This window comes from Candoia aspera, chromosome 14, assembly GCF_035149785.1.
Source record: "Candoia aspera isolate rCanAsp1 chromosome 14, rCanAsp1.hap2, whole genome shotgun sequence".
NCBI classification, from domain to species: domain Eukaryota; kingdom Metazoa; phylum Chordata; class Lepidosauria; order Squamata; family Boidae; genus Candoia; species Candoia aspera.
In genome coordinates this window covers 3,347,284-3,372,967 of record NC_086166.1, presented here as the reverse complement: position 1 = coordinate 3,372,967, position 25,684 = coordinate 3,347,284, and the positions used below count along the sequence as shown (strand labels likewise).

The following is a 25,684-nucleotide window of genomic DNA, read 5'->3' as shown; positions in this document are numbered from 1 at the left end:
GCCACAGAACCCTGGTTGAGGAACCCTGCCCCAGAGTGAAAGGGCAGTATGTTAAATATTTTAATAATTCCCTTGCCACTTTGGACCGTTTCAGTCCACTAAGGTTTTGACCTTGGCCACTCTTTTTAAATTACGGAGTTATTTCATGGACGGCTCACAAGAGGATAACAGCTAACCCTTTCAAGTGGTGGCAAGTGAGTTTGAATGCTTTTTACAATCAAGAGGAAGGGTTGATTTTTGGTTTCTTCCCCCATCATCCTCCTCCAGTTTCAGAATTTCCTGTGACTTAGAAGAAAGGGTTCTGATGCCCAGGAAATCACAGCGAAGTGCCAAGTTGGACTGCAAACCAAAATCCTCCCACGATCATGGCGCTAAGTTATCATACCTGGATTTGATCCAGGGTGCCGAGCAAAAACACACTCTTTTAGCCAAGCCTTACAGAGTTGGGCAGATCATTATGGCAGAAGAAATACAATTGTCCCCTGCACTTCAGAGAAGGGGCAGTCTCGAAAGCTGTTCTACAATTACCTTTGCCCGTCTTTTTAAGATGCCACAACACCTGTTCTTTTGGAGAAATCCGTCGCCCCTTTTCTCAAGTCAGTCTTCTCCAGCCAGGTGCGCTCCATATGGGTTGGGCCATCGTGGTGATCCCGACGCATTCTGATGGGAGTTGTAGTCCTCTCTGGAGGGAGCTCCCCTTGGCGCACCTCTTCCAGTCGTTCCTGCGGCTGAGGTTTTTTTAACGGGAGCGCAGGTAACAAGGCCCGGCTTAGCTGCGGCTAGCTGCCAAATCATGTCGGGATCTTTTGAAGCTGGTGGGTGGCTTTCTTTTTTTTCCCTCCCCATCCCCGCCTTCGCTTGTGATGATGTAATTGAGGCCGCTGCACGTGAGACGCAGAAGGAAGGGGAGGAGATGCTGAGCTGAAGCCGGAGCTTCAGAGCTGAAAGCATCTGGGGGTGCCAGGCCAATCCGCCGCGGAGGCAGAAGAAATGGGGCCTCAGGGAGTCTGGTGGCACCCAGATCGGGGCATCTTCTTTTTGCCGCTCAGGGAAAGGGAATGGACACGGGCTTACAAGACGCGCTAGTCCGTAAAATGGTCAGCCTCCCACCGCTGCCTCTCTTAATTTTTGCCCGTTTGCTGGAGAGGAAAAAAAAATCACTTTCCTTTAGGAGCCATTTCTGTTTGCCCTAAGCAGGCAAACTGATGGCCTTTTATCCCACCTAGAAAAGCCTGCATTCAAGCCTTGAGTACAGTGTTTCTCAAGCTTGGCCACTTGAAGAGGGGTGGACGTCAACTCCCAGAATTGAAGTCCTCCCCTCCAATTCTGGGAGTTGAAGTCCACCCCTCTTCAAGTGGCCAAGCTTGAGAAACACTCTGCTTGAGCATCTTGCGTACTCATACGTTAGGAAAAGCATCTTTGCCTGAATTCACAAGCATCGAAAAGACCCCCTAAGTGGCTGTAACACGCTGAGATAAGAAACGAACTCCAGGAGAGCTTTGTGCGTGAGAAGGTGTGGGGGGCGAACGGTACTCATTTGGGACAGCTTAAAATGTTTGAGGCCCGTGTTGGGACGGGAGCTGGGGGCTGGCCTGGCTGCTTTTCAGAGACAGCCTGAATTGCATTAGCACTTTAACCGTTTGGGGATGGAGAAGACTTGAGGGTGGCCCACGTTCTAAATGAGGCTAACACAATCCTCTTTTCCTTTCCCAACTACATCAGCGATAATTAAGCGAAGGGTCTTAAACAGCTGATGACGGAGAGGCGTGCTCCGTGTTGAGCAAAGAGCGCATAATCCACAGGACAGGCTTCCTAATTAAAACAGGAGCCTCCCTTGGAGCCCTTGCGGATTCTTAGAGGACATCACGAGATTTATTTTTCATCTGGCGCATTCTTCCCTAATGCAAACCATTTCCACAAATCTTCCCCATTCCCTCCTCAGGCACACGCTGATCTTTGCACGAGGCCCAGCAATAAATCCAGGGTATTCTTTAAACAATGGCTACTTGTTACCATGTTCCGTTTCTTCACACCATCCTGAAGCTAATCAGAACAAACTTCTTTCTAGCCTTCAGAGGATGCATTTGCCTTGCGTTCTGAAACGGAGCATAGTTTCCTCCAGCCGGGATTGGCTCTAAATGATTCCAATATGGGGCTGGCCCAGACCCCATCTTATGCTACATATATATTCGGCGGGTCCATGATAAGCATGTGACTAGGATTTAATTCCAGCCAGGGAACTGATGTCTCTCCTCCCAAAGTGCAAATATGCTTTCAGCTTCAGCCTTGGAACGGGCTTTTATAAAAGGGGAGAGCATCTTTTGCACAGAGTGGAGCAGCAAAACAGAACTAGGGCCCTAGAACCAGAGCAGAAGGAAGCCAAGTTTTAGAAAATCACCGCAAATGACAAAATTAGAGAGTAACGTACACACAAGCCCGACCCTACCATTAAATGGAGTGAGCTGACGGCCTCGGAGAGCAACTAACAGCCTTTAAATTGGCTGAAACCAGTAATCAGTTTTGCTGGTCGTTGACAGCTTCATCAGATGTCCACATGTTCTGGAATTTGACCTGGAAGGAGCAATTCTCTCCACCCATCTTGGCTGGATGGTCGTCTATGGGGGAGGGTGAAGTGAGTCCTTCAGTGTGCAGTGGGGTGGGCTTGATGACCTCTCGGGTCCCCTCCAACTCTATGATCCTGTGATCTTCTCACTCCATTCCCCTCTCTGTAAGGCTGTCCTGCCTCCCCGCAAGTAGTCTGGAAGGCTCCTTCGTCCGCACGCTTTGGCTTCAGTTACTCATTCGCCATCGTTTTGCAAAAGGAAAAGCCTCCCTGAAAATAAGCCGTCGGAGCGAGGCTTTCTGGGAGTTGAAGTCCGCACGTCTTAAAGCGGCCAGATTTGAGAACCGCTGGTCTCAAGGCCAGCGGATTGTCTTGCCAGGTTGCCCTGAGTTAAGAGTTGGAAGCCGTCCGGGCTTTTGCCACCGCCAAGCTTCTCCCTTAGGGAGAAACGGGGCTCGGGAGGTGGCGGGGCTTGATGCCGGTCGCTCTGCCGAAAGGGCAGGACCGTCCCGTCCCGTCCCGTCGAAGCCTTCCGGATAAGGGGCGTAAAAGGGCTGTTCGCCACGAAGGCGAACCCTTTTTGACGGCCGCGCGGGCGGGAGGGCGAGTTGCCCCAGCCCGGGGGGGAGAGAAACACCGCCCGGCCAGGGGCCCGCCTTTCGAAAGGCGCCCTTAGCCGCGGGGCCGCGGGCGCCCGCCTCCTGCCCTCGCCGGGGAACCCCGGCCCGCGCGGCCCCCGCACGCAGCCAGGGGCCCCGCAGGGCCAGGCCGGCGGCCTCCGGGGGCGTCGGGGGGCGCATCAAGTCGGGGAGGGGGAGGAGGAGGATCTCACGAGATCATCCCGTCCAGCCTCCTGCCAGGGCCCCTTCCCGGCGGGCGTTCGCGGCCCCGGGCGGGGGCGGCCTCGGGGGCGCCGGCGGGGGGAGAGGCGCCCCAGAGCGCGCCCCGCCTGCTCTCCCGGCCGGCCGGCCGCGGCGGCCCGTCGCCAGACCCTCCCGGCTGCCGCGGGCAGGGGAGCCGGGCGCCGGCCCGTCGGGGGCAGCGGCTCTCCGGGGGGGGGGGGGGGGCGGGCGGGCAGCCGCGCGCGGGGCTCCTCCGCCGGCCCCCTCCCCTGCCCCGCGCCCGCGCCCGCGCCACCCGGGCGGCGGCGGCGGCGGCGGCGGCGGCGGGCGGGGCCAGGCGCGGGGCGGGGCGTCGGCGGGCGGGGCGGCGAGGCTCCGGGCGAACAAAGAGCGCCGGCCGGCCGGGCGGCGGAGGGGCGAGCGGGCGCGCGCGGCGGGCCATGCGGGGCGCCACGGAGCGGCCGCGGGGCCGGGGCGGCCTGAGCGCGGGAGCCGGGCGCATGGCCGCGGCGGCGGCGGGCGGCTGCTCGGCGTGAAGCGGCGCTCCGGCTGCGGCGGCCGGCCGGTCGGTCGGCGGGCGCCCTCCGGCCCTCGGGATGGCGGCGGCGGCGGCGGGCGTGAGCTACTCGCCGCCCTGGTGGGTCAGCCTGCTGCACCGCCTGCCGCACTTCAGCCTGCGCTGGGAGGCCGCGCCCGACGAGTTCCGGCCCGAGGACGCCGAGTACCAGCAGGTCAGCCCGCGGGGGTCGCCCCCCGCCCCCTCCAAGGGCTGGGTGGCCGGCCCCATCCTCCCCAGCCGGCCTCTTTCCCCTCCGGGTCCACCAGTCGGGCCACCCTCTGCGCCCCCCCTCCCCGGCCTCGGGCTGGGGGCGATGGGACCCGTAGTCCGGCCGTTTGGGGGGACTGTGGGGGGCGGCTGGACTGCGTTCTGTGGGTTTCCCGATTCCCCCCTCCCCCAAACTTTTTCCCCTGCGCCCCCCCCCACCCCCGCTGACCCTCCAAACGCTGCCTTTCTCGGGGGGTTTCGGAGCAGCTCGGCCAGAGGGCAACTTTGCATCCTTTTCTCCCCCCGCCCGCTCCCGCAGGAAATTTCCCCCTGGCTGAATGCATTTCCTGATCCCGGGTTTCTCCTTCAGCTCTGCCCAGGATGCCCCCTCCCCACGGCCTCTCCAGTTCGCAGCAACCTCGGTGCCTTGCTAGTCTTCACACAGGGAGGGGGGACACCGGAGGGGGTTCTAAATCCGAGCCCCCCTTCTAAAGATAGTAGCAGATGGGAAGCGCCTTGTTGCATTGGTTTGTTGCCGGTCTGTTAGTTCATCTGCCACCCCTCGAGTCTGGGGGGGGCGGGTTGCGTTTGGAGGATGCCTAATTGCACCTTCACTCCCTGGCATTGGGTCACCCCCCCCTCCCTGCAGGTCACTCCCCTCTTTATCCTGCTTTCCAAGAAGCCCCTTCTTTCTGGGAGCATTTCCAAGGCACCAAAGTCCGAAAGGGGAACACATTTGGGCTTCATGGGCTGCAGAGATGGGGAGGGCTTCCCAGGGCTGCCTTGGTTGGTTGGGGAAACTGAGGCTCTGTTGTTGTTCTGCAGATAGGTGCGTGTGTGTATATTCCCTTCTGGTGCATCCTCCTCCGGGTCTTTCTCTCCTTTCTGACGTCCTCCCTTCCCCGCTCTCAAATCCATTGCAATCTTTGGCTGCACAAACAGCACGGTCTGCAGCAAGCAAGCAAGCAAGCAAGCGGCAGTCCTGCCAGAATGACACGTGCGGTGATGATGGTGATGGTGTCATGGTGCAAATGACATCAGTATGGACTTGCCGCCTGAGGCCAGCAGGCAAACAGGGTGGAACATCATCCGGCACCTGCCGCCCCTTGCCTCCCCACCCCTGCCCCTGGGAGGCTGTTTCCAAAATGGAGATGCTGGTGAGGGGGCAGGTTTGAAGTCTGGGTGACCCCCCAAACAAGCTGGATCTCAAAGGGGGGAGAGGCAACCGGGAAGATGAGTTGCAAAGCGAGCCTCCCTGAATTGGGGTGTGTGTGTGTGTGGCCATGTGTGTCGCCTAAAAATGGCTGGGATGATTCATCCTCCCACGCATAAAAATGCAGAGTTTGAGGTTTAAATGCGGGATAATTGGGAGCTGCCTTTGCGCTTCCCTCCCCCTGTTCATGTTTTGCCTCTTCCCCTGCTGCCCGTTAATTCTTGAGTAATCTTTTTATTCTATTGATTAGAGTCCCCTCCCTTCCCATCACTGAGCGGTTGTGCTTGAAGGCTGTCCTGAAGGGGCCCCTTGATGGTGATCGTCTCTTCCACGCAGACTGGAAATGCCCCAAACTATAGGTGGCCCGAGATACCGTAATGGGGCTTCTTCAGCCTCCCTTCCATGACCTCCTTCTCTTTCCGTTGAGATGTTCCTCCTGGAAATTTGAGGTGACTCTGGCCATCTCCACCAGAAGCTACAGAGAGTTTCTTCAAGGCGGGGACTCCTCTGCCTCCCACCTTTGGGAGAGGGGAATGCAAGATTTTAGAAGCATCTCAATATCTCTTTTCCCTTTCAGGTTTGCTTACTCAGGTGTAGAGGCAGAGGAGCAACCGTTGAGGCCTTGGGGAAGACCTTTTCATTCTTATTCCACCGCTCAGTGTTGTGTTATGCTACAAGATTGAGTCAACCATTGAGAAAAGCCTCCTTGGGGTCTCTTTCAGCCTTCCCTTTAAGTAAAACTTTCCCCAGCTTTTGCTTCCTGTGAAAAAGATGGGTCTTGCTCTTGCCCAGACCCTGAATTGTGAGTGTGGGATGCAGAGTCTGGTGAGTGCGTTACTATTTGTTGAATGTCCATTCTTCCCACAAGTGAACTTCTTTCTCGATTTGGCTAGAAACGTGATTGGGCTGTCTTGAGGCAACGTTGGCCTTCTGTCGTTTTTTGAGGGGCATTGGCCCAACAGCTGCCTTGGTTGGCCACAAACTTTTCCATGGCCAATACCATATTGTGCCTCTTGAGGGAATGGCTTTCTTGGCTAGCGTACAGCAGTCACAGAATTTGGAAATTTCTGCCTTTTCAACTTATTTGCACCAAGAAAAACGTAGGCCTAAAGTGGATTGGTTTACTGGGTGGATCTGAAAACAGGCAATTCTGTTTTCCTGCCTGAGGTGTGTGGTTTTCCTTTCTTTTCAGAGTATTAATATTCGGTTTTGTGAATAAAATAATATTCCGTTTACCTTCTAACGGCACAACTTCTGTGCTGCAGCCTCTTATTTAGCCAAGTGCTGGCTTCTTGAACGGATAAATTCCTAGGATAGGCTTAAAGCTGCTGCTGATGTTCCCAAACTTCCCTTTCTAGGTTTTCTCTCTAATTAAGGTTTTCACAGCTTTTGTAAATATATCTGGAGAGCCTTTGGAGGACTTGTAAAGCATCTGTAAATCGTGAAGGTTAAAACTGGTACCAATGTAAAGTGCTGAATAAATTACAACATTGTGTTCATCCTGAAACCCAAGTCACTTATTTTCTTCTCTGACTGCAAATGTAAACTCTGATTTCCATCCTCTCTCTCTGTTTATCTGTCTTGTACCCAGTAATGATACAGCAATTGTGATTGACAGTAGCAAAAAATAGGAGAGCGAAGAAAAAAATTGTGATGTACATGTGGTCGCTAAACGAGGACCACCTGTCTGTGTTGTATTCCGAGATAGTGACAAATCTTTGCAACTTTGCTACATTTAATGGGATATGAAAGGAAAACTTTGCAATGCTTTATCCTCTAAAGTAGTAAACAAGTTTTTGTGACCTGTCCATGAATAAAGCCCATGATTTCACTGGGATTAGAGTTGGAGAAGAAATGAATGCACCACTTACTTTTCAATATATGTATGTGTGTCCATGTGTATCTCAAATGAAACAATGTCAGAGCCTTACATCTGTATAAAATTAAAAAAGTAGAAATACTGAACTTCATGAACACATCATGAGCACCCCAAAGAGTAAGGAAAGCAGCCTTTCACAACCTTTTGACCCTGGAGGAACCCTTGAAATATTTTTCAGGCCTTGGGGAACCCCTGCCCATTCAGGCTCAAATACAGGCCAGAAGCTACAAAATTATTTTATTTGTTTCATGGGTAGGCCTGTATACGTGCATTAACAGTGTTCTTAAACTGAAAATAAAGAATGAAACTTACCCCTCTAATGGGAACTTGCCGGAATTCGAAATAATGTTTTAAATAAATTGTGATCTCCCAGGGAACCCCTAATGACCTCTCGCGGAACTCTGGTTGAGAAACCCTGCTCTAAGGGATATATTTTGTGCTGCCAAAGATAACCAGAAGCATCCAGATATTGCCACAAGACCCTGAACAGATCGCCAATATCTGATGCCTCTTAGTCGACAGAATCAGCTGTCCTACTGTACAAAGACTGGCGTTTTGGCCATTCCCGTTGCATTAAAAGCCCGTGAAACCCATTAAGTATTGTGATATTTTACCCCCCCTCCCCAAAGTTGCTTGTGTTGCAACCCTTGGGGTAAACCCTCCTTGGGGTAATTGTGTGCATTTTGCTATTTTGGATTCAGATCTGTTTGTTCCAATTCTGTGTCCTGTTTGTTCCACACACTGAGAACTAGACAATAGAAAACCGCTTTAGAGAAAGGCCACTGAGAATGCAGGCGCATCCAGCAAACCACTCTGAATAGGAGAGTTAATAATAACAACCGCTTTCTCTTCTATTAACCCATCTTTGTGAACACATGTTGAAGAGGTTAAAGTACATATGGGCTTAACTGTGTTGAGTTGCTAGCTCTTCACTGAGGGCTGTTTAACTTTGTGCAGCCTTTTGAAAGCCCTGGAACTCTTTAATGCAGTGATAGAGGGTTTTATAATATGAAAGTGGGCTCTGGCAAGATCCAGTTTGGTGTAGTGGTTGAGGTTTTGGACTAGGAGCGAGGAGACTAGGAGTGAGTTCTAGTCCCGCCTTAGGCACAAAGCCAGCTGGGTGACCTTGGGCCAGTCCCTCTGGCTCAGCCCTGGGAAGGAGGATGTAAGGGCCAACCAATTCTGAAATCTTGCCAGGAAAACTGCAGGGACTGGTCCATGTAGATCATCAGGAGTCAAGCGTTATTCAAAGGCAATGTCAGAGTCGGTCTGATCTAGTGGTGAGGGTGCTGGATCAGGAACAGGACCGAGACCAGGGAAACCATGAGTTCTAGTCCTGCCTTAGGCATGAAGCCATCTGGGTGACCTTGGGCCAGTCCCTCTCGCTCAGCCCTGGGAAGGAGGATGAAAAGGCCAACCACCTCTGCAAACCTTGCCAGGAAAACTGCAGGGACTCATCCAGGTAGTCTTCAGGTGTCAAGATTGACTCAAAGGCATGAAAAAAAATACCCAGTTGCATTAACGGTGAATATGCCTTTTTTCCCCCCTCTTGGTAAATCAACACATTTTGACTTGGGTAGCATAGCACAGTCATGAAATTCCCCAAGCATTTTTAAAGGCAACATTTAATGTTTTTTGGAATGCCTAAAGTGATAAAGTGATAGGGCCGCGGTGGTGCTGCGGGTTAAACTGCTGAGCTTGCCGATTGGAAGGTCGGCGGTTCGAATCCGCATGACGGGGTGAGCTTCCATGGCTAGTCCCAGCTCCTGCCAACCTAGCAGTTCGAAAACATGCCAGTGTGAGTCGATTAATAGGTACCGCTTTGGCGGGCAGGTAACGGCGTTCCGTGTAGTCATGCCGGCCACATGACCACAGAGGAAGTGTCTACGGACAAACGCCGGCTCTTCAGTTTTGAAACAGGGATGAGCACCGCCCCCTAGAGTCGGACACGACTGGACGTAACGTCAAGGGAAACCTTTACCTTTAAAGTGATAATAAGGTGTAGCTCCTCTTTATCATAAAATACAGCTCTTTTCACATTGCCCGTTTTACTCCAGTTGATGGAGGGGAGAGAAACAGCATTGAATTCCATCGTCTTTAAATCATCCCCAGGCCTTGCAGGATTGTCACCAGTATGTAGAGTAGTTGTCGGGGAGAACAACACATGCTCTCTGTTCCTTGAAAACTATGCACACCATGTGTGTGTGGTTTTTTTATAGCACCCATTCTGCTGCTGCAAAATAAAAATCCTCCTGGCGTGTGGTGGGAATCCTGAAACTGCATTCTCAGCCTGTGTGAGAGAACTGCCACTGAGCTGGAATTTCAGTCTCCCCAGAAGATCTAGACGACTGCCCCCTCTTCCCTGGGCGGGTGATGCTGCCCTAGTTTGCCTGGGGGTGGAGGAGGGAGGTACTGGGCGCCTAGCCTTCCTTCCTAAGGTACCTCATGTGGCCTTGCTGTACGATGTGAAGTCATCTTCTCCGTTGTTTGGGGGCTGCGCATGTCAGCACAGAGGTCTTCGATTCCTTTATCTGCTCTTCATAAAACTCTCCCCTTCCCTTCCCTTCTAGTTATATTTATGTTCCGCTTCTTGTTCAGGAGCTCCAGGCAGGGCTGTTTCAGGCCGGTGGTTGAATATTTGGAAAAAGTTAGTCTTCGTGTTGCCAGAAGATGTGGTATCAGGTGTAGAATACCTTCAGGACTTGTTCTTGAACCTCCCTTGCTATCCTCTCCAATAGAAACATGCCTTGTGATTTATATCCTGAGCTCAGCTGTACGCAACGTTACGCCTTGGGTCCTGCTCTTTCAGTCTCAATGCCCCATCCTGGGGACAGTCTGTCCTCAGTTGTCAAATTCCATTCAACATGTAGTTAAATCTGAATGGGCCTAGTTCAGAACAAAGATGGATTTATCCTTCCTTAAACTGACATGACATAACGGGAGTGAGAAGAAGGACACGTGTCCATGGATTTTTGTATTTGGGGTTTTATTTCTGTAAGCCGCCTGGAGTCAACTCTGAGTGAGTTGGGCTGCCATATACGTTTCTTTAATAAATAATGAATCTCTCTTGCAACTTTCATGCTCGCTTCCTTTTTTCTCTTACAACTTCCACTTTCCTAAGATAATGGACGACTGAAACATGGAACTGTGCTGAGTTCTTTCTGTTTTTCCAGAAAACCTCTGTTTTTCACCAAAGTTACTGTACATCTCCAATGCTTCCACGTGGAGAATTTCAAAGTCCTTCAGACTCCCCCCCCCCAGCTTTCTTATCTAATTTAAACTTTGAGGTACCGTTGCTTCTAAACTCCTAGAAGCTAGACTCTTGATTGAGTTGGAAGCACCAGGAGATGTAGCAGTAGATCCTGGTTGACCTTCTGGCCCACGTAGATCAGCTGTGTAACTCAGGCCTGGCCGCCTCCTCAGTTGTCCCCTGAAGAGTGCTCCATAAGGTTTAGAGTGGTATAGAAACAGTTGTGTCAAGCTTGTCTCCTTTCAGAGCATCACGAGATGCAAAACAACACTTTTCATAAACTCCAACCTAACAATAAGGAGAGAAGGACTCTGATGTTTCTGACAAGGTACCAATCCTCTTCCAGCTGCTTTGTTTCTTCCCAAAGAAAATGCTGGGCCAGGAATGCCAACCCTGTTAGATGCAGCAGCATTTGAGATCGAGAGGGAAGCATAGCTAGATGTAGATGGGTATCTACAGGAATGAGAAAGATGACTGGAGCCCACATGTGACTCAAGCTTGATCTGAAGAGAGCATAACCAAGGAAGTAAACGAAACCAGTTTGATTGTTAATAGTTCCAGTCCAGGAAGTGAAAAGCGACAATAAACAGCACTGTTGTAGCTGTTGCTAATGGAATATCTTAGTAGCTGCTGTTAGAAGCAAGTTTTTTTCCAGCAGTGGCAAAAGCAGGCTTCCTGGCAGGAGCTCTTTTATGTTCTTTTTATCTTCCACATGGTACCCCCTAGATGTGGTTAGATTAGATCTATAGATTAGATCTATAGAGCTAATTGGAGCCTTGCATCCGGGGCTTGCAGTCCTGTCAACAGGCGGCCTCTTTTTCACGTCAGCAGCCCTTTGTTCCTTGAGATTAGAGAAGATGCTTCAAGCTCAGGCTTGGAGGGAGGACAACCTATCTCCACTTGTCAAATTCTGTTCAGCATGTAGTTAAATCTAATGCGGCTTTTGAATGGGCCTAGTTCAGAACAAAGTTTTCCACATGGGTAAGATCAAGGAGACGCATGGATCTATCCTTTCTTAAACTGACATGGCATAATGGGAGTGAGAAGAAAGACACCGCACATGTTCATGGATTTTGTTTTGGTCTGTCAAGAAGTGACCAACGTATCACCATTATTCATCTCCCTGTGCTGTGGTAGGTGTTACACCTCTCGTACATGGAGATGAAAAAGTGTGTACCACCTCTGTAACGTTGAACCTCTGTAAAGTGCCGCTTCCTGTGAACGATGGGCCGCCTTCACGCTTAGCTGTGTTTAGAGAAGGCCGGTGGAAACCAAGTTACTTCCATTCTGAGTCATGTTCTGTGGAACTTCTCTGAATCTTGATCCAACCAGTTATCTGGTGATGTGAACAGCATCTTCTCTAAATGTCCTAACCAGCTTAATAAGGTAGCTATGGAGGGTTTTTAACTTATAGGAGAACTAAGTTCGAGATTTTGCTTCAGGGTCTGGTTTTGGTAACTCTATTGTAGGTAACCTATGCTGGGTTGTAAGGTAGAGCAGTGAAAATGGTTAGGGTTAGAGTTCTGTCTGTACTGGAAAAAAAATCACAAAACACTTTTGGCTACCCTTAAAACCCAAGAGTTGGGCATGTTGTTAGGACTATTTGGGAGAAAGATGGGGTAGAAATTAAACGAATAAATCAGGACATTGTTTTGCAGAAACCCAGCATGCTTTGCTTTGTTCTGAAGTCTTTCCTGCTCTCTTAAGTTTCTTTTACTAGTTCTGGGCTTGGAAACTTCTGCACAAAAATGCCGCAAAGCTATGGCTTTCCCCCTTAAGTTGGGAGATAACCAGGGGCTGAACTGGATTTTTTTTTTTTTTGGCATGGTTTGTCTATCCCTGCTTCTGGAATCTTCACCAGGGTTCTTGTCCACTGAATTCATTTGTCGTTCTAAAGTTGCTGGCTGGGGAATTCTGGGAGCTGAAGTCCACACAACTTCAAGCTGCCACGGTTGAGAAACACTGGGCTAGCCTATAAGTTTGGCTTACTTCCAGATCTATTTGTCACCGGTCTGTGGCTCCAGTTAATCCTGGGAATTGCCGTTTGGTTCAAAGGATTTGAGTAATATTTTCAGCACCCTTGACAGTTCCTGAGCACCACTGGGGGTAGCTGGAGATGTGCAAAATATTTACAAGACCTTGGTTTCCCCCATGAAAAATGACTTAAACTGCCTCTGGATAGGCAGGGTTGGATTTTCCATATGACTGCTTCAGCAGAGACCTATTACTAAGGGAAAGCTGTTATGAACTTGGACGCTTAAAAAAAACTGTAGAAGTTGTAAAAAACCTTACATGTTTTAAACTAGAAGAAGACCTCTATCTTGCTGTAGCTGAAGCTTATCCTCAAACTGTGTTGAAATTGCTTTTGGCCTGAGCGACTTGCATTTTGCAACCCAATATTCTGAAGAAACGAGATCCAGTTTGGTGTCGTGGTGAAGGCACCAGGCTAGAAACCGGGAGACCCTGAGTTCTAGTCCCACCTTGGGCACAAAGCCAGCTGGGTGGCCTTGGGCCAGCCACTCTCTCTCAGCCCTGGGAAGGGGGCAATGGCAAGCCACTTCTGAAAAACCTGGCCAAGAAAACTGCAGGGACTTGTCCAGGCAGTCTCCCAGAATTGGACGCGATGGAATGCCTTAAAAAAAAATTCTGAAGAAACACCTCTTTCTCTCAACTCTTCCACCCTCCCTGTGCCTCAAGAGAATTCAACATTCCTGTGTCTCCCCGTCCCCCAATTTCCAGGGGGACAGCTATCAATCTGCCTCTGTCAACAGCATGAATGTGGTGGTAGCAGATAAGAATAGTTGCCCATTTGTTGGAAATATGGACAGAGCATGGTGGAATGCCTAACCTGGAATTCCTCTTGCACCATTTCTGCTTTAGCGTTACACGCTCGGGCGATTCATTCCCGCTCGTACTTGATTTGGCGGGTGCATCCGTCACAAGTGTCTGGGGTGCACCACAGAGAATCCAAGACGCGAGGAGAGAGGGCCAGAGGGAAAGAAAAACAAGCTGGTGAGCCTTTCTGTGTGCTGAAGCACCCTCACGAGACCCGTCCATTACCCTAAATGTGAGTGTGCCATTCAGAGTGAGGTAATTAGGAAACAAGCATGCATTATTCTCTAGCAAACTCTACACCCAGCGGGCAAACAAATTAAGGGTGAGGTGCCCCAATTTTCTATCTATTCTGGCAGATGGGAAATGACCATGGAGTATTGTCTATACAGGTAGTCCTCACTTCACGACCACAATTGGGACCGGAATTTCAGTTGCTGAGCAAAGCGGTCATTAAGCGAATCCAACCCAGTTTTACAACCTTTTTTGTGGCGGTTATTAAGTGAATCACCATGGGTGTCAAGCAAGCCACGTAGTCATTAAGTGAATCACATGGGTTCCCATTAATTTTGCTTGCCAGAAACCGGCTGGGAAGTTTGAAAATGGTGATCCCATGACCACAGGACGCTGTGATGGTCATAAATACAAACTGGTTGCCAAATGCCCAAATCATGATCATGTGACCGCAGGGACACTGTGACAGTCGTAAGTGTGAGGACTGGTCATAAGTCAGTTTTCCCAGCACCGTTGTAAGTCTGAACCATCACTAAATGAATGGTTGTTAAGTGAGGACCACCTGTATGTGTTTTCTTACATTGCTTAGCCCTGATTTTTCCATAGCACCTTGGCTACATTTGCCATACACCCTGGTTGGAAGGCTGGTCAGTTTCTTAGTAGACTGCCTGTGCTCCTAGTTGGGAATTTGGTTACTTACTCAGTGGCGCGTACTTGGTTCACATGCTGTTGCGAGAGCTTCGGTCTTGGCACAAAACTATGGTGAATCGCAGGACTCTAGTTAAGGAGAAGAGAGCAGGGGGAATATTTAAGATGAAGCTCAGCTGTAAAAGAATTCATGCTAAACGATAATTAAGATAACAGACACAAAAGCATTAGCGATTCCATTGGCTGCTACCTGCCGGCTAGCATTTATCACGGTTGCTCACAAAATTAACCTTGATGTGTGGAACCTACTACTCAATCTGTTTTTTCTTTGAAAGCAGTATTTCAGGTTTTGAATGTGGAGAGGGCAGGTTACTCGGGCTTCCCTGTGAGGTCATCTTTTGAGACCCATTGTCTGACAGGAGAAGCAGAGTTTACAGAAGTAACACCATGTTTTTAGAGCGTACGTAATTTATGGTGGCTCCATAGGGTTTACGTCTATGCAACTATGGAGACTTTTATTTATTTATTTTATGAATTTATTCACCGCCCATCTCCCCCTCACGGGGGGGACATAAGCAAAAGGGTGCAGAAGGAAGGTGCAGTCGTCCACATGGGCAGTTAACTCCAACCTAATTAGGTAGTGAGAGCCAGTTTGGTGTCGTGGTTAAGGAACCAGGCTAGAAACCGGCAGACCCTGAGTTCTAGTCCCACCTTGGCCACGAAGCCATCTGGGCAACCTTGGGCCAGCCCCTTTCTCTCGGCCCTAGGAAGGAGGCAATGGCCAGCCACTTCTGAAAAACCTGGCCAAGAAAACTGCAGGGACTTGTCCGGGCAGTCTCCGAGAGTCGCACACGATTGAATGGATTTGAAAAGAAAAGTAATGTATCATTTTGTAAAGGGGGCAGTGAGACTTCACCAAGAGTTGGTGCCAGATCTTCTACAGCAGTGTTTCTCAACCTTGGGAACTTGAAGATGTGTGGACTTCAACTCCCGGAATTCTCCAGCCAGGCTGGCTGGAGAATTCTGGGAGTTGAAGTCCACACATCTTCAAGTTCCCAAGGTTGAGAAACACTGTTCTACAGTTCTACAGGCAGGACTTTTCTAGTCCAGGTCCTCCCTGTAGGGCAGCCTTCCCACAACTGTTAACTCCTGGATGGGTGGGACTTCAGTTCTCAGTCCAATTAATGCTCTGACGACCTTGCAGCCGTGAAGGGCGTGCAGAAGTTTTTACAAGACTTTATTTGCTCGCTTGAACTTTGCTTGGGAGTGTCTCCATATCTCTAGGTTGACAAACAGCTGGTGCTATGTACATTTGTCAGATTCCTGTGAACTTTGTGTTGTGTGCACTTCTACCTGCAAAACAATGTGTGGGTATGGGTGTATCTCCTTTTCACATCTCTTTTTTAGATGGATTGTATTGGAAGGAACAGTTCCTACCAGCCCTTTTTGTGTAATTTGGTAGAAGTTGCCATCTATGTCTCTTGTTTCTCACTAAAATGTTATCAAGAGTTGGTTGAAGGCAATAAAGGCATGGTCTTGTGTTAAAGCAGCGTTCCTCAACCTTGGCAGCTTGAAGATGTGTGGACTTCAGTTCCCAGAATTCTCCAGCCAGCATGGCTAGTTGGGGAATTCTGAGAGTTGAAGTCCACACATCTTCAAGTTGCCAAGATTGAGGAACGCTGTGTTGGAGTGATCAAAGGTATTTGTTTGCAGGCTAGCCTATCAGACCCATGAAATCTGTGATACAAGCAGCCTTCAGACCTGTTTTTCTTGATCTGCAGCTCCAGATCCTTCCTGTCGCCCAGGGAACAGGAGAAGGATCAGCTGTAAAATGGGCAAGGACCATCTCCACTGGACCCATTTGTGAGTCTGAGTAGCTCTTTGGATTCAGCCTTGGGTATCTGAGATATTTTTAGAACAAATAATAACAATTATTGTGTCATCTAGCCAAAGGAAAGGGGCCAAAAGAGCTGTGAGCCTTCTGAAATTCAAACGGACTTGTAATTACATGCTGGAGTCTATTGTTGCTAGTAATAATCAGGGTTATTCTTTTGAATAGCTTCTGGTCTTTATTTTTATAGCAATTTAGGCAGGCACGGAGAGGATAAGATTACATCCCGTTTGTCTGTTTTGGTTCCCTATGTGATATAGGCGAACAAATGCATACTTCAAGAAAGAGGAACAAAGGCATGTGTTCTCTGGTGATATGGAATTGTTTTTGGCCTGCATAATGTGGACAGGAAGGCAATATCTCACCAGGAAGTCGAGTTTTCCAGGCATCTGGTTTTACTGTTTTTCTCCATTTAACCAGGGGAAAATGCACATTAAAAAAAATTAAAAATAGCTTTCCAAAAATCAGATCCCATTATTATTAGTACTGATAACATCTGCTAGTTTTGCGCACTCTCGGGTGGAATGGAATTAAAGAAATTTCTGGAAAATTACGTCTTTTATCCGGGTGTTCATACATTCAAGTTGTTGTGCTTTGGAGAAAACTTCTGGGAATCCTGGGAGTTGAAGTCCGTATATCTGAAAGTGGTCAAGGTTGAGAAACACTGAGCTGGTTCATGTACAGCTTTTGAGACTTTACGTCTTGTTGTGATATCTTTTTTACCTAAAGTTCAATTCTGTGCCAGCCTCCCCTGGAATGCAAAGGAATTTTTTCCCCTGATACATATGTCTTGGATTTCCTATTATGACTTGCTGCCTGGAAGGGCAGTGACCTAATCTGTATTCAATCTGGATATTGTCATTCTCTTGCAAACCACACGTCTTCTCTAGGTAGAATGCAGTTTTTATTAAATTACTCTTCTGTGCCTGGCCTTTGGACATTCAGGATTTGTGTCCTCCGTTGAGTTTGAAGGGTCTTTGGATGCATAAGCTAGAATTTGAATTATCTGCCCCGGGTGGGTTTTGTGTGAGAATAAGAGAATGCCGAGAAAGGCAAGTTGGAGTTTAATTGTGCTTTTTTTTTTTTTAAAGAACTTTACTGATTTTCAAAGTATAGTTAAAATACAAAATTTAGAGTACAGATGAGAAAGAATACAGAACTAAAGAAAAAAGAAAAAGTATAAAGGTGCAAAATTAGGTAGAAAACAGAAAAAGACAGTGACTTCCGACCTTTTCCAATACAGATATAAATGCATATTATACAGATATAATCTCTTACCATTAATTAAACCTCAGTAGCATTATTTCTATAAAATCAAACCATTTAATCATCAAGACCCAAAATCAAGACTTCATTTTTTTCAGACACAAGCAAATAATCCAAAAGTGGTTGCCAAGTAGAGACAAATCCAGACACGGTATTTTCTCTCATCAACGCTGTTAACTTGGCCATTTGGGCCCATTCCATTAATTTAACCATCCATTCTTCCACTGTGGGGATTTGTGGATCTTTCCATCTTTGTGCATATAAAAGTCTTGCTGCTGTTGCCATATACAGAAGCAAAGTCCCTTGCTGTTTCTCAGGCTGTTTGTCCATCAATCCCAAGAGACACAGTTCTGGTTTCTTCTGTAAGTCCGCTTTAAGAATCTTTTGAATATTAACACACATTTGATCCCAATTTTTTTTGGCCTTCTCACGGAGTTTAATCATGCTTCTGTGCAGCAGGAGAATGAGCTTGGGTTGAGATTCTTGTGATTTCCACCCCCCCCCACTTCTTCCTTTACTTCCCTCATCCCCTCCCCTCTTAAAAAAGTTTTTAGCAGGGCTGAGAAACTCCATGGAATGTATGAAATTCAAGCTGCACCAAATGCAGATCGGATTCCAATTCTGGCCTCGGTGGGGAGACCCAGACTGGAGTAGGCTTGATGCATCGCAAAGCAAGGCCGGGGAGCCGTTTGCTCTCAAATGTGAGTAAGCCTTTACCGGCATTCATCCAGCTGCTCTGTATTCCAGCCTGGTTTCTTCTGTGTCAGAAGGCCTTTGCATTGCAAAGACGTTTCCCTACCAAGTTCGATCCAGCTGTCTTCTGCCGACAAGCAGAGCCCGTACGAGTCGCTGGAGTGCAATGGGATGGAACGTAATTTTCCTTTTTTTTTTTCCTGAAGCCTTCATTCAGAGGAGCAGTAAAAGAAACAGAGAGAGAGAGAGAGGCAATCTTTAATCAAAGATCTGTGTAAAATTCCATGGTTTGGTGCAAGGCTCACAGGGTCATTCAGCAAGTGCTGTTGAAATGTATGAGGCCGATGATGTAATGTAGCATGATGTCACTTAATTCCTAGGAGACAGGCTCCCCTGGCTTAAGGCAGAGTGCCTGTATTCAAAGATTGGTTGTTTTTCTTCTTCTTAGTCATAGGTGACCAGAGAGATGCAAAGTGCCTTCTCCTTGTTACAGGTGGAATTAATTCGATTATGGAAGATACATGTTGCATCTACTTGATTAAAGCATTTTTTTTCAGACTTTGAGGCATAAATGTTACAAGCAGTGAACGCCAATGCAAGATGAATCGCAAAATGAGAATTGCAGCAGGAGAAGAAATTCAATACCCTTGAGGCAGTCAGTAACCCAAAGAAATAGAGAAGGGTTTTGTGATAATGCCAACATCGGCTCGGCTGAAATCGGCTGATGTGTTGAAGTCTCAGTTTTGTAAGGCTGAGATGATATTAACCAGGTGGAGTTAAACAAATATGAAATGCTGAAAAGGATATAAATTAAGAATGAGCTTAATGTTGGAACTTAAACAGGGCTATGTCTCTACACTCACTTTGGGTCACTCCAAAAACTTCCTTAGAACCTGGACTGAGTGCTGTGTCTGCAAAAGGCATACAGTTGAAAGCATTTTACCAGGGTGTAAATAACCACTTTCTACCCTTGTTGGGAAAGATCAGAATCATGCAAGCCGTGGTTTTCCCTGTGACACTCTATAGAAGTGAAAGTTGGACTTCAAAGAAGCAAGATAGGGAAAGTATTGATGCCTTTGAACTTTGGTGCTGGAGAAGACTTCTGGGAAGACCGTGGACAGCCAAGAAAACCAATGGCTCATCAAACAAATCAATCCAGAGCTCTCACTCAAGGCACAAATGACCAGCTGAAGTTATCCTCCTTCAGACACATTATAGAAGACCCAGCTCCCTGGAGAAGGCTTTAATGCTGGGAAAGTTGGAAGGAAAGAGAAGAAGAGGACAACCAGCAGCAAGGGGGATGGACTCAGTTACAGTGACCATGGGTGCACTGTTGGGAGACTTGAAAGAACAGGTTAGGGATAGATCGTCACGGAGAAAATCTTACCTATGTGGATACTAGGAGTCGAAAATGACTTGATAGCACATAATCAACCAACCCTTGTTTGGACTTTCTGGTTTTGGTCTGTTCTGTTGAGATTTTAGTGGTAGATGTAGTAAGCTGTTTGGGGGGGAAGAGAACATGGTGAGGGTACTGGGTTGTAATTCCAGTAGGGATCACATTTTGTTGGAATTGTTTTATGGGATGACTTCTTGTATGACTCAGAACAAGAGATCTGGAGTCATGTAAGTAGCTTTTCTTCGTAAGTAATTGAACAATACAAATTTCAAGCCAAACTACTTAAGGAAAAACTGTTTTGGAAAACGGAAGCTTTAGCATGCAAAAAATGTTCGGTGGACAAGGGTGCCTTTGTTTTCTATTAGTTTTTTCCTCTTCCTAACCTCCTTCCTTCTAGGAGCTCCACAATGCATTTTTTGATATCCGCAACTTGTTCTGCTGGGGCCCTCCTCTGATTTCTGAAAATTTATGTCTCATTAGTTGTAGCTGCCTGCTAATCTTAAGAAGACAGTAGAGAGAATTCAAAAATGCAAAATCATAAACGCGTGGAAAAATAGCTGTGAGAGAACTTACATTTTGCATGAAAATTTCCTAGGGTTTAATTCTGGTCTGCAGTTAAAGCTTGGATAATGTGGCTGGCAAAGATCTCTCCTTGGGGTACCACTGTGGATCAGAGCTTTGACTCTGTGGAGGATGGATGCTTTTGTTCCAAATTATCTTTCCACCTAGCCAAGATTAGTTGTTATTAGACACCCGTAGAGTGTTTCTATCTAAAGTTATTGCTCCACAAAAATATTTTTGACTTCAGCTGAATTATCACATTGCTTTTGGCCTGTAATTTTGCTTGCTGCAAGCCTGTTAAATAAGATCCCTTGGATTCAAGCCTGTTGTGTAAATCAAGAAAGGGGACCTTGGCCTTCCCAATGTGGCTGAATGTAATGCTCACCATTGACTATTCGGGCTTGCAGTTGATCCACATCTGGCAGGACAGAGGTGCCCATCTGCGGTGCAGATGGTGTCTTGGATGTTGGCATCTGTCCTCTTGAAGGTTTCCAAGTTTATTTTTAAGCTGCCTAATCATCTGAGAAAAAAAGTAAATATTGTTCAGTGCCTTGAACTCTGACGAATCTCTTGATAATAAAGTCGTCGGCACACCACCTGAGTGAAAAATACACTAAAAAAAGAAATAGCCAACTAGAAGACTCCATGAATCTTCTGCATCTCATGGGGAAGAGTTGTAGAGAAAAGTCATTTCCATTTGTGTGGGCATAATATATTCGGGAACAATGTTTTGGCCTTCCCCCATTTTTATGGTGCCAAAGGAAGAGTTCTTATATATTAAATGAAAACTTGACACAAATCATATTTTGCATTCCACCCACCCCTATCCCTATATAAAGAAATGAAGCATTAGGCGTGGTGGGACAGGAAGTTTGAACACCCCAATCAAAATCAGGGAATTTCAAAATAATTTCTGCCTCCCTTTCAGAGATGGGTTGTCAGAAGGTGGCAGCCAAGTTGGGAAGCAGAAATACTGCAGTTCTTACAAATGTTGGAACCATCCAGAACAATGGAAATGACTTTGTGAAGTACCCTTGTGTCTTTGGCGGAGAATTCCTGATCTCTGTGGTATGTGAAGTTGTAGATCGACAAAACAGGAGCAAGCGTTGTGAGCAACTGTACTGCGTGCGTTCCTGGAAGGACACACAGTGAATAAAAAGCTATTCACCAGATTTTGCTGTCGCAGTTGAATTCATGGTGAATGGGGGAAAAAATGAGAAATGTGGACTGTCTCAGTTAGCTGATTCGGAATGGAACAAGTTGCCTTTTTGGGGCCTTAGTAAATGGATTTGTGTGGAATATGAAAGCAAGCATCTTAATAGTTTCCACACTCAAACACAGTTTTTTCCCCTCTCCGATGGATTTCTGTTCTATACCATATTTGAATTTTTGTACCTGTTTCTCTTCTCCCTCCCCTCTTTTTTTTAAAATGGATTTAGTAATGACACTTTACCATGATTTTTTTTTCCTATTTAAAATGTGGAATGGGGCTAACATTGTGGAGGAATCTTTTAAAAAAGGATGTGGGCCAGAGGTGACCATGATCCATCATTCAGACGGTGGTTGGTTTCTGGCCAAGTATCTTCTGCCTGCTAAAATTACTGCAAAGAATGCTGAGCTCCTTAAACACGGACCTTGGGCTGATCCAGCGAGATGTTGTTCTTCTGCAGGAATATCTGCTCAGGGTCCTTCAAAACAAACTAGTTCCCCTAGTCTTGGAAGAGATATGGAGTATGCAAACTTCTTGGTGCTTAAGAAAACACATTGATCGGCCAGAGGAATTCTAGTTTCAGAAAAATTAAACAATGAAAGATAGAAAAATCTGACAGTCCGCTAGCAAAAAGAGGAATGCAGAAATGTTGCCGCTTTGCAGATTTCTTGCACCTCTTGTGGTCTCAATGTGGCTTTCCTTTTTTGGTTCAACATTCCTCTTCTGCCTATGGAGAAAGCAGGTTCCTTGTTGATGCTTCAGGAGAAGACCTGCCAGAAATTCGGCATTAGCTGCCATCTTCCGTTCTGGTTTTGATGGGCAGTGTTTGAAAAAGCAACAGGGAAGCTTTTCAATCAAACATAGATGTAATCTATGATAATACGAAATAATATGAAAACCCACAGGGGCTTTCCACCCTGTATCTGAAACAGCATTCCTCCGAGTTTCTTAGGGGACTATGAAATCTTTAAAAAGGCCGTGCACTTTTTACTTGAAGAGCAAGATCTAAATTGTGTGAGGGAAGGGGACATGGAAGTTCCTTTTCTTTAAAAAAAAAAGTCATGTAGATATTGCTTCTTTAAAGCCCTTTGCAAGCAAGCCAATTATTGGATTACCTTAGCAATGGCATCTCATGGAACGTACAGATGGATCTTTATGAGAGCCAAGCAACACTTCAATGCATTTTGCAGACTAGGAAGCTTGAGTGGTATGGAATATTCTCCTAGGATGCAATTTAAATGTTCTGCTAACGACGGTTACAAAATGAGATGACACATCATGGGTGTTATAGCCAGAATCTGCCTCATTTAAAAAAGTAGCTAAAGTGCAATTGTATAAAAACTGCAGAATGCTCTTTGAAGCTGGGAAAACCTCTGTTTTTGCTTTTTAAGTCCTGGCAGTGAATTCCACAGGCGGTTTGCAGAAAGGAAGGCTGTTTGCTACAGTGAGAAGGGCCAGATCGAGATAATATCCTCTGAAATTACAGCTGCATATGATCAGAGATAATAATATGTAATTTCAAAGGTTTCCCTTGGCATTGTTTTTTCTGCATGGGCTGGCGTAGAGTATACTTCAGGCCTGAAAAATCATTTCATCAGAAAAGCTAATGTTTAGGGAATAGGCCTGCAGTATGTTGTGCTTCGACCTCAAAAACCCAGTTTGGAAGGCGTGGGGTAGAAGGTAGAGAATATGTCCTGCCCAGCCATTGGTGGAAAGAAAGTAGAGGGAAAGTAAGTTCAATTTCTCACTTTTTACTCCAACACTTGATGTTTAGAGCAGCCTGCAAACTTTGGGAAGTCTGTCTTTCATGCATGCGCGATACTATCTGCCCTCAGTTTCTTGGGATGTGATGGGTGGTGAGTCAACATTTACTTATGAACGTTTTTGCGTGTTCTCAACCTAGCCTTTTTCACCTTAATGGCAAACCTGTATGTCTCAAAAGTATGTAATTTGCCAATAGGGTCAATTTTGAGCCATCAATTACCATCCCAGTTCCCACAGTACAGTGAGTAATAATATAGGTAGTGGTTCTTGGCAAAGTATGCTGTGTGCAAGTACCCTCAGTTATGGCTTTGTCAGTAGGTTATAGGTTAAAAAGAATTCTAGCTTAGCGTGATGTGGAAAGACAACCACAGTGTGAAGTTGGAGAACAACCACCATCATAATGCCTATCTAGTATGCAAATCTTACACACACACTTGAATTGACTGTATCATGAACCTGTCCACTCATGGTCCACTAAAGAAACAAAAAGGACCATTAAAACCAATTAAACTTAGGTAGACACCTGGCAGGTAATCACCATGAAGACCTAGGAGCCAATGGGGCGAAGCCTCCTCAGCAAATAGACCCATCTTTGTGCAATAACCAGAACGGAACCCGAGATGGAGTTCAGCCTCGTATTTGGTTTTGGAGATGGGACTGAAGGCACTTCGTTCAGGAGATGCTGGCATGCGATTACAGAAAGAATAGCGCTCTCTGAACAGATTTCTTTGTACCCGCACCAACTTGTGAATTATTCTAGTGGTGCCAGTAAGCAGTATTTTGAGAAGCATGAGTTACGTTTCTAAAAATACTTCTTGGAGTCAGGTACGTCTGTGCCTTGCAAGAGAAGCTCTTTATCGACCACTGTGGGATGTCTTCCGAGCCCCCCGAGAGCAGAATCTGACCACAGGAAACGTGCCCCTCTGTTTGCAGTTTATTAATAATAGAATACCCAGCAGAATTTATCTTCGGTGTCAGATTCCGTAAGCTAGCTCAGTCACACAAAAATCAATCCCATTAATTAGCGAGTATCTTCACTCTTCGTTCTCTGTCTCCTGTTCTCCTCTTACTGCAGCGTTCTGTATTCAACCATGTCATGCTTGAGAGCAATTCACGTTCAACTATCTGACCAGTTCCCATATATGGCACCGTTCACGGTGGAGATCAAAGGGGAATCGTTTCCACGCTAGGGCAAGGAATTGTGATTGGTGTTGCCATAAATTAAAGAGCGTGTTCATTTTTGCTTCCTGGGCTGGGTAAAATATTGAGAATCCCTCCAGGGTGGGATCTCGGCTTTTCCTAACGTATAGAATTGAGTGAATATTGAGATTTCTTGCAGGAATATTGTATGATTTAAGAGTTCGTTGCAGGAAAAACCCAAGTGTCATACCAGAGTTTAGATAACAAAGTCCTTTCTTGCATATGTACACAACTCAGTCCTTTTTCTTTAAGGTGCCGTGTTGGATCGTTTTTCGTAGCATTTGTTAAGTGTGTTAAGTAAAGTCTTTATTTGTCGTTGCTCTCGTCTGTAACCATTTGACCCGACGGCTTAAACTGTTTCATAGTTGGGGTTGGAACCTCTGTATCCTTGCCATTTCAGGTTTTATATTAATTCAGTCATGTCTTAACTGCACACCAACCTCGTTGCCTTGTTTGTCACAAGGAGAGCAGCATCCGTATCTCTAGAGGCGTGTCTATGAAGCCCGTGGCCGTGCTTAACTTTCGGTTTTCATCCATTAAGTTATGGCAATGAACCACATGGCTGTTCCTTAGAAAAGTGTTCGTTTATCTTTGTTTGTAATGGGGCTACCAGATCTGAGCTGCCAAAATCTGTACGGCCGAAGGTGACCACCGTGGGTTAGAGCAGAGTTTCTCAACCTTAGCAATTTCAAGATATGTGGGCTTCAACTCCCTTGTCTGCAATTTAGAGTCTTTCAGGAGATGTGTGACTGAGCGGTGAGAACAGCCCAGTTCATCACTTCCTCCTTATTAAAGAAGAAAGGTTTTCTTCCTCCTGACAATAAGGACGCAGCATTGTTCTTGATGTGCTGAAAGCTGTGTTGTCTTGGCGGCTAGCACTACAATTAAACATTCTTGTCTTGAGGGAAAGTTTGTTTGTTGGTTGGTTAATGTTCTGGAGGTCCCTCAAGACCTGGCTATGTTTTCAGGCCTGGGGGTCTCGGGGGAGAAGAGACCCTCCCTAGTTTCTCAGGCTGTAAAGAAGATGGGGGGAGAATTGTACCTTCAGACTTGCAAGATTGACGCCTCTTGCTCTGCCCGCTATCCAGCTGCAGGCTATGCCGCCTCTTATCCAACCTTTCTCTAGGCAGCACCTTTTCACCCTGTCTCCCAAGGTCTTTCCCACATACTATTACATCAAGTCATAGTTCATCAAGTTTGGATGCTGTAAATTGGGTTGGGTGGAAATACCACTACTTGGTTGCAATCCTGCAGAATCTCTTTTCCATGTCACCAAGGCCATACCATCATCCATACAACCCTTACTTCTCTCCGCCAACTCAAAGAAAGGACACCCCAGCCTGCCTGGATCCAGAGCCAAGCTCAGGGAGAGAACTGGGCCTCAAAAGAAAAAAGAGGGGGCTCTGTTGTAAATGAGGTGTTAAGGAGGTCAAAATGTCCAGTTATTCTGTGGAGCACTCTTTGAGTTGGTTT

The 25,684-nt window shown here is 46.9% G+C and overlaps 1 protein-coding gene across 1 annotated transcript in view; it reads left to right on the top strand.

Annotated features, from left to right (window-relative positions):
* Positions 1-3,038: 3,038 nt before the first annotated feature.
* TTYH3 (tweety family member 3) overlaps positions 3,039-25,684 on the top strand; it is a 58,400-nt gene continuing 35,754 nt past the window's right edge. Inside the window, exons 1-2 of the mRNA XM_063315067.1 lie at positions 3,039-3,166; positions 3,944-4,136. Coding sequence (XP_063171137.1) covers positions 3,039-3,166; positions 3,944-4,136 — 321 coding nt within the window. The remainder of the gene's footprint in view (positions 3,167-3,943; positions 4,137-25,684) is intronic.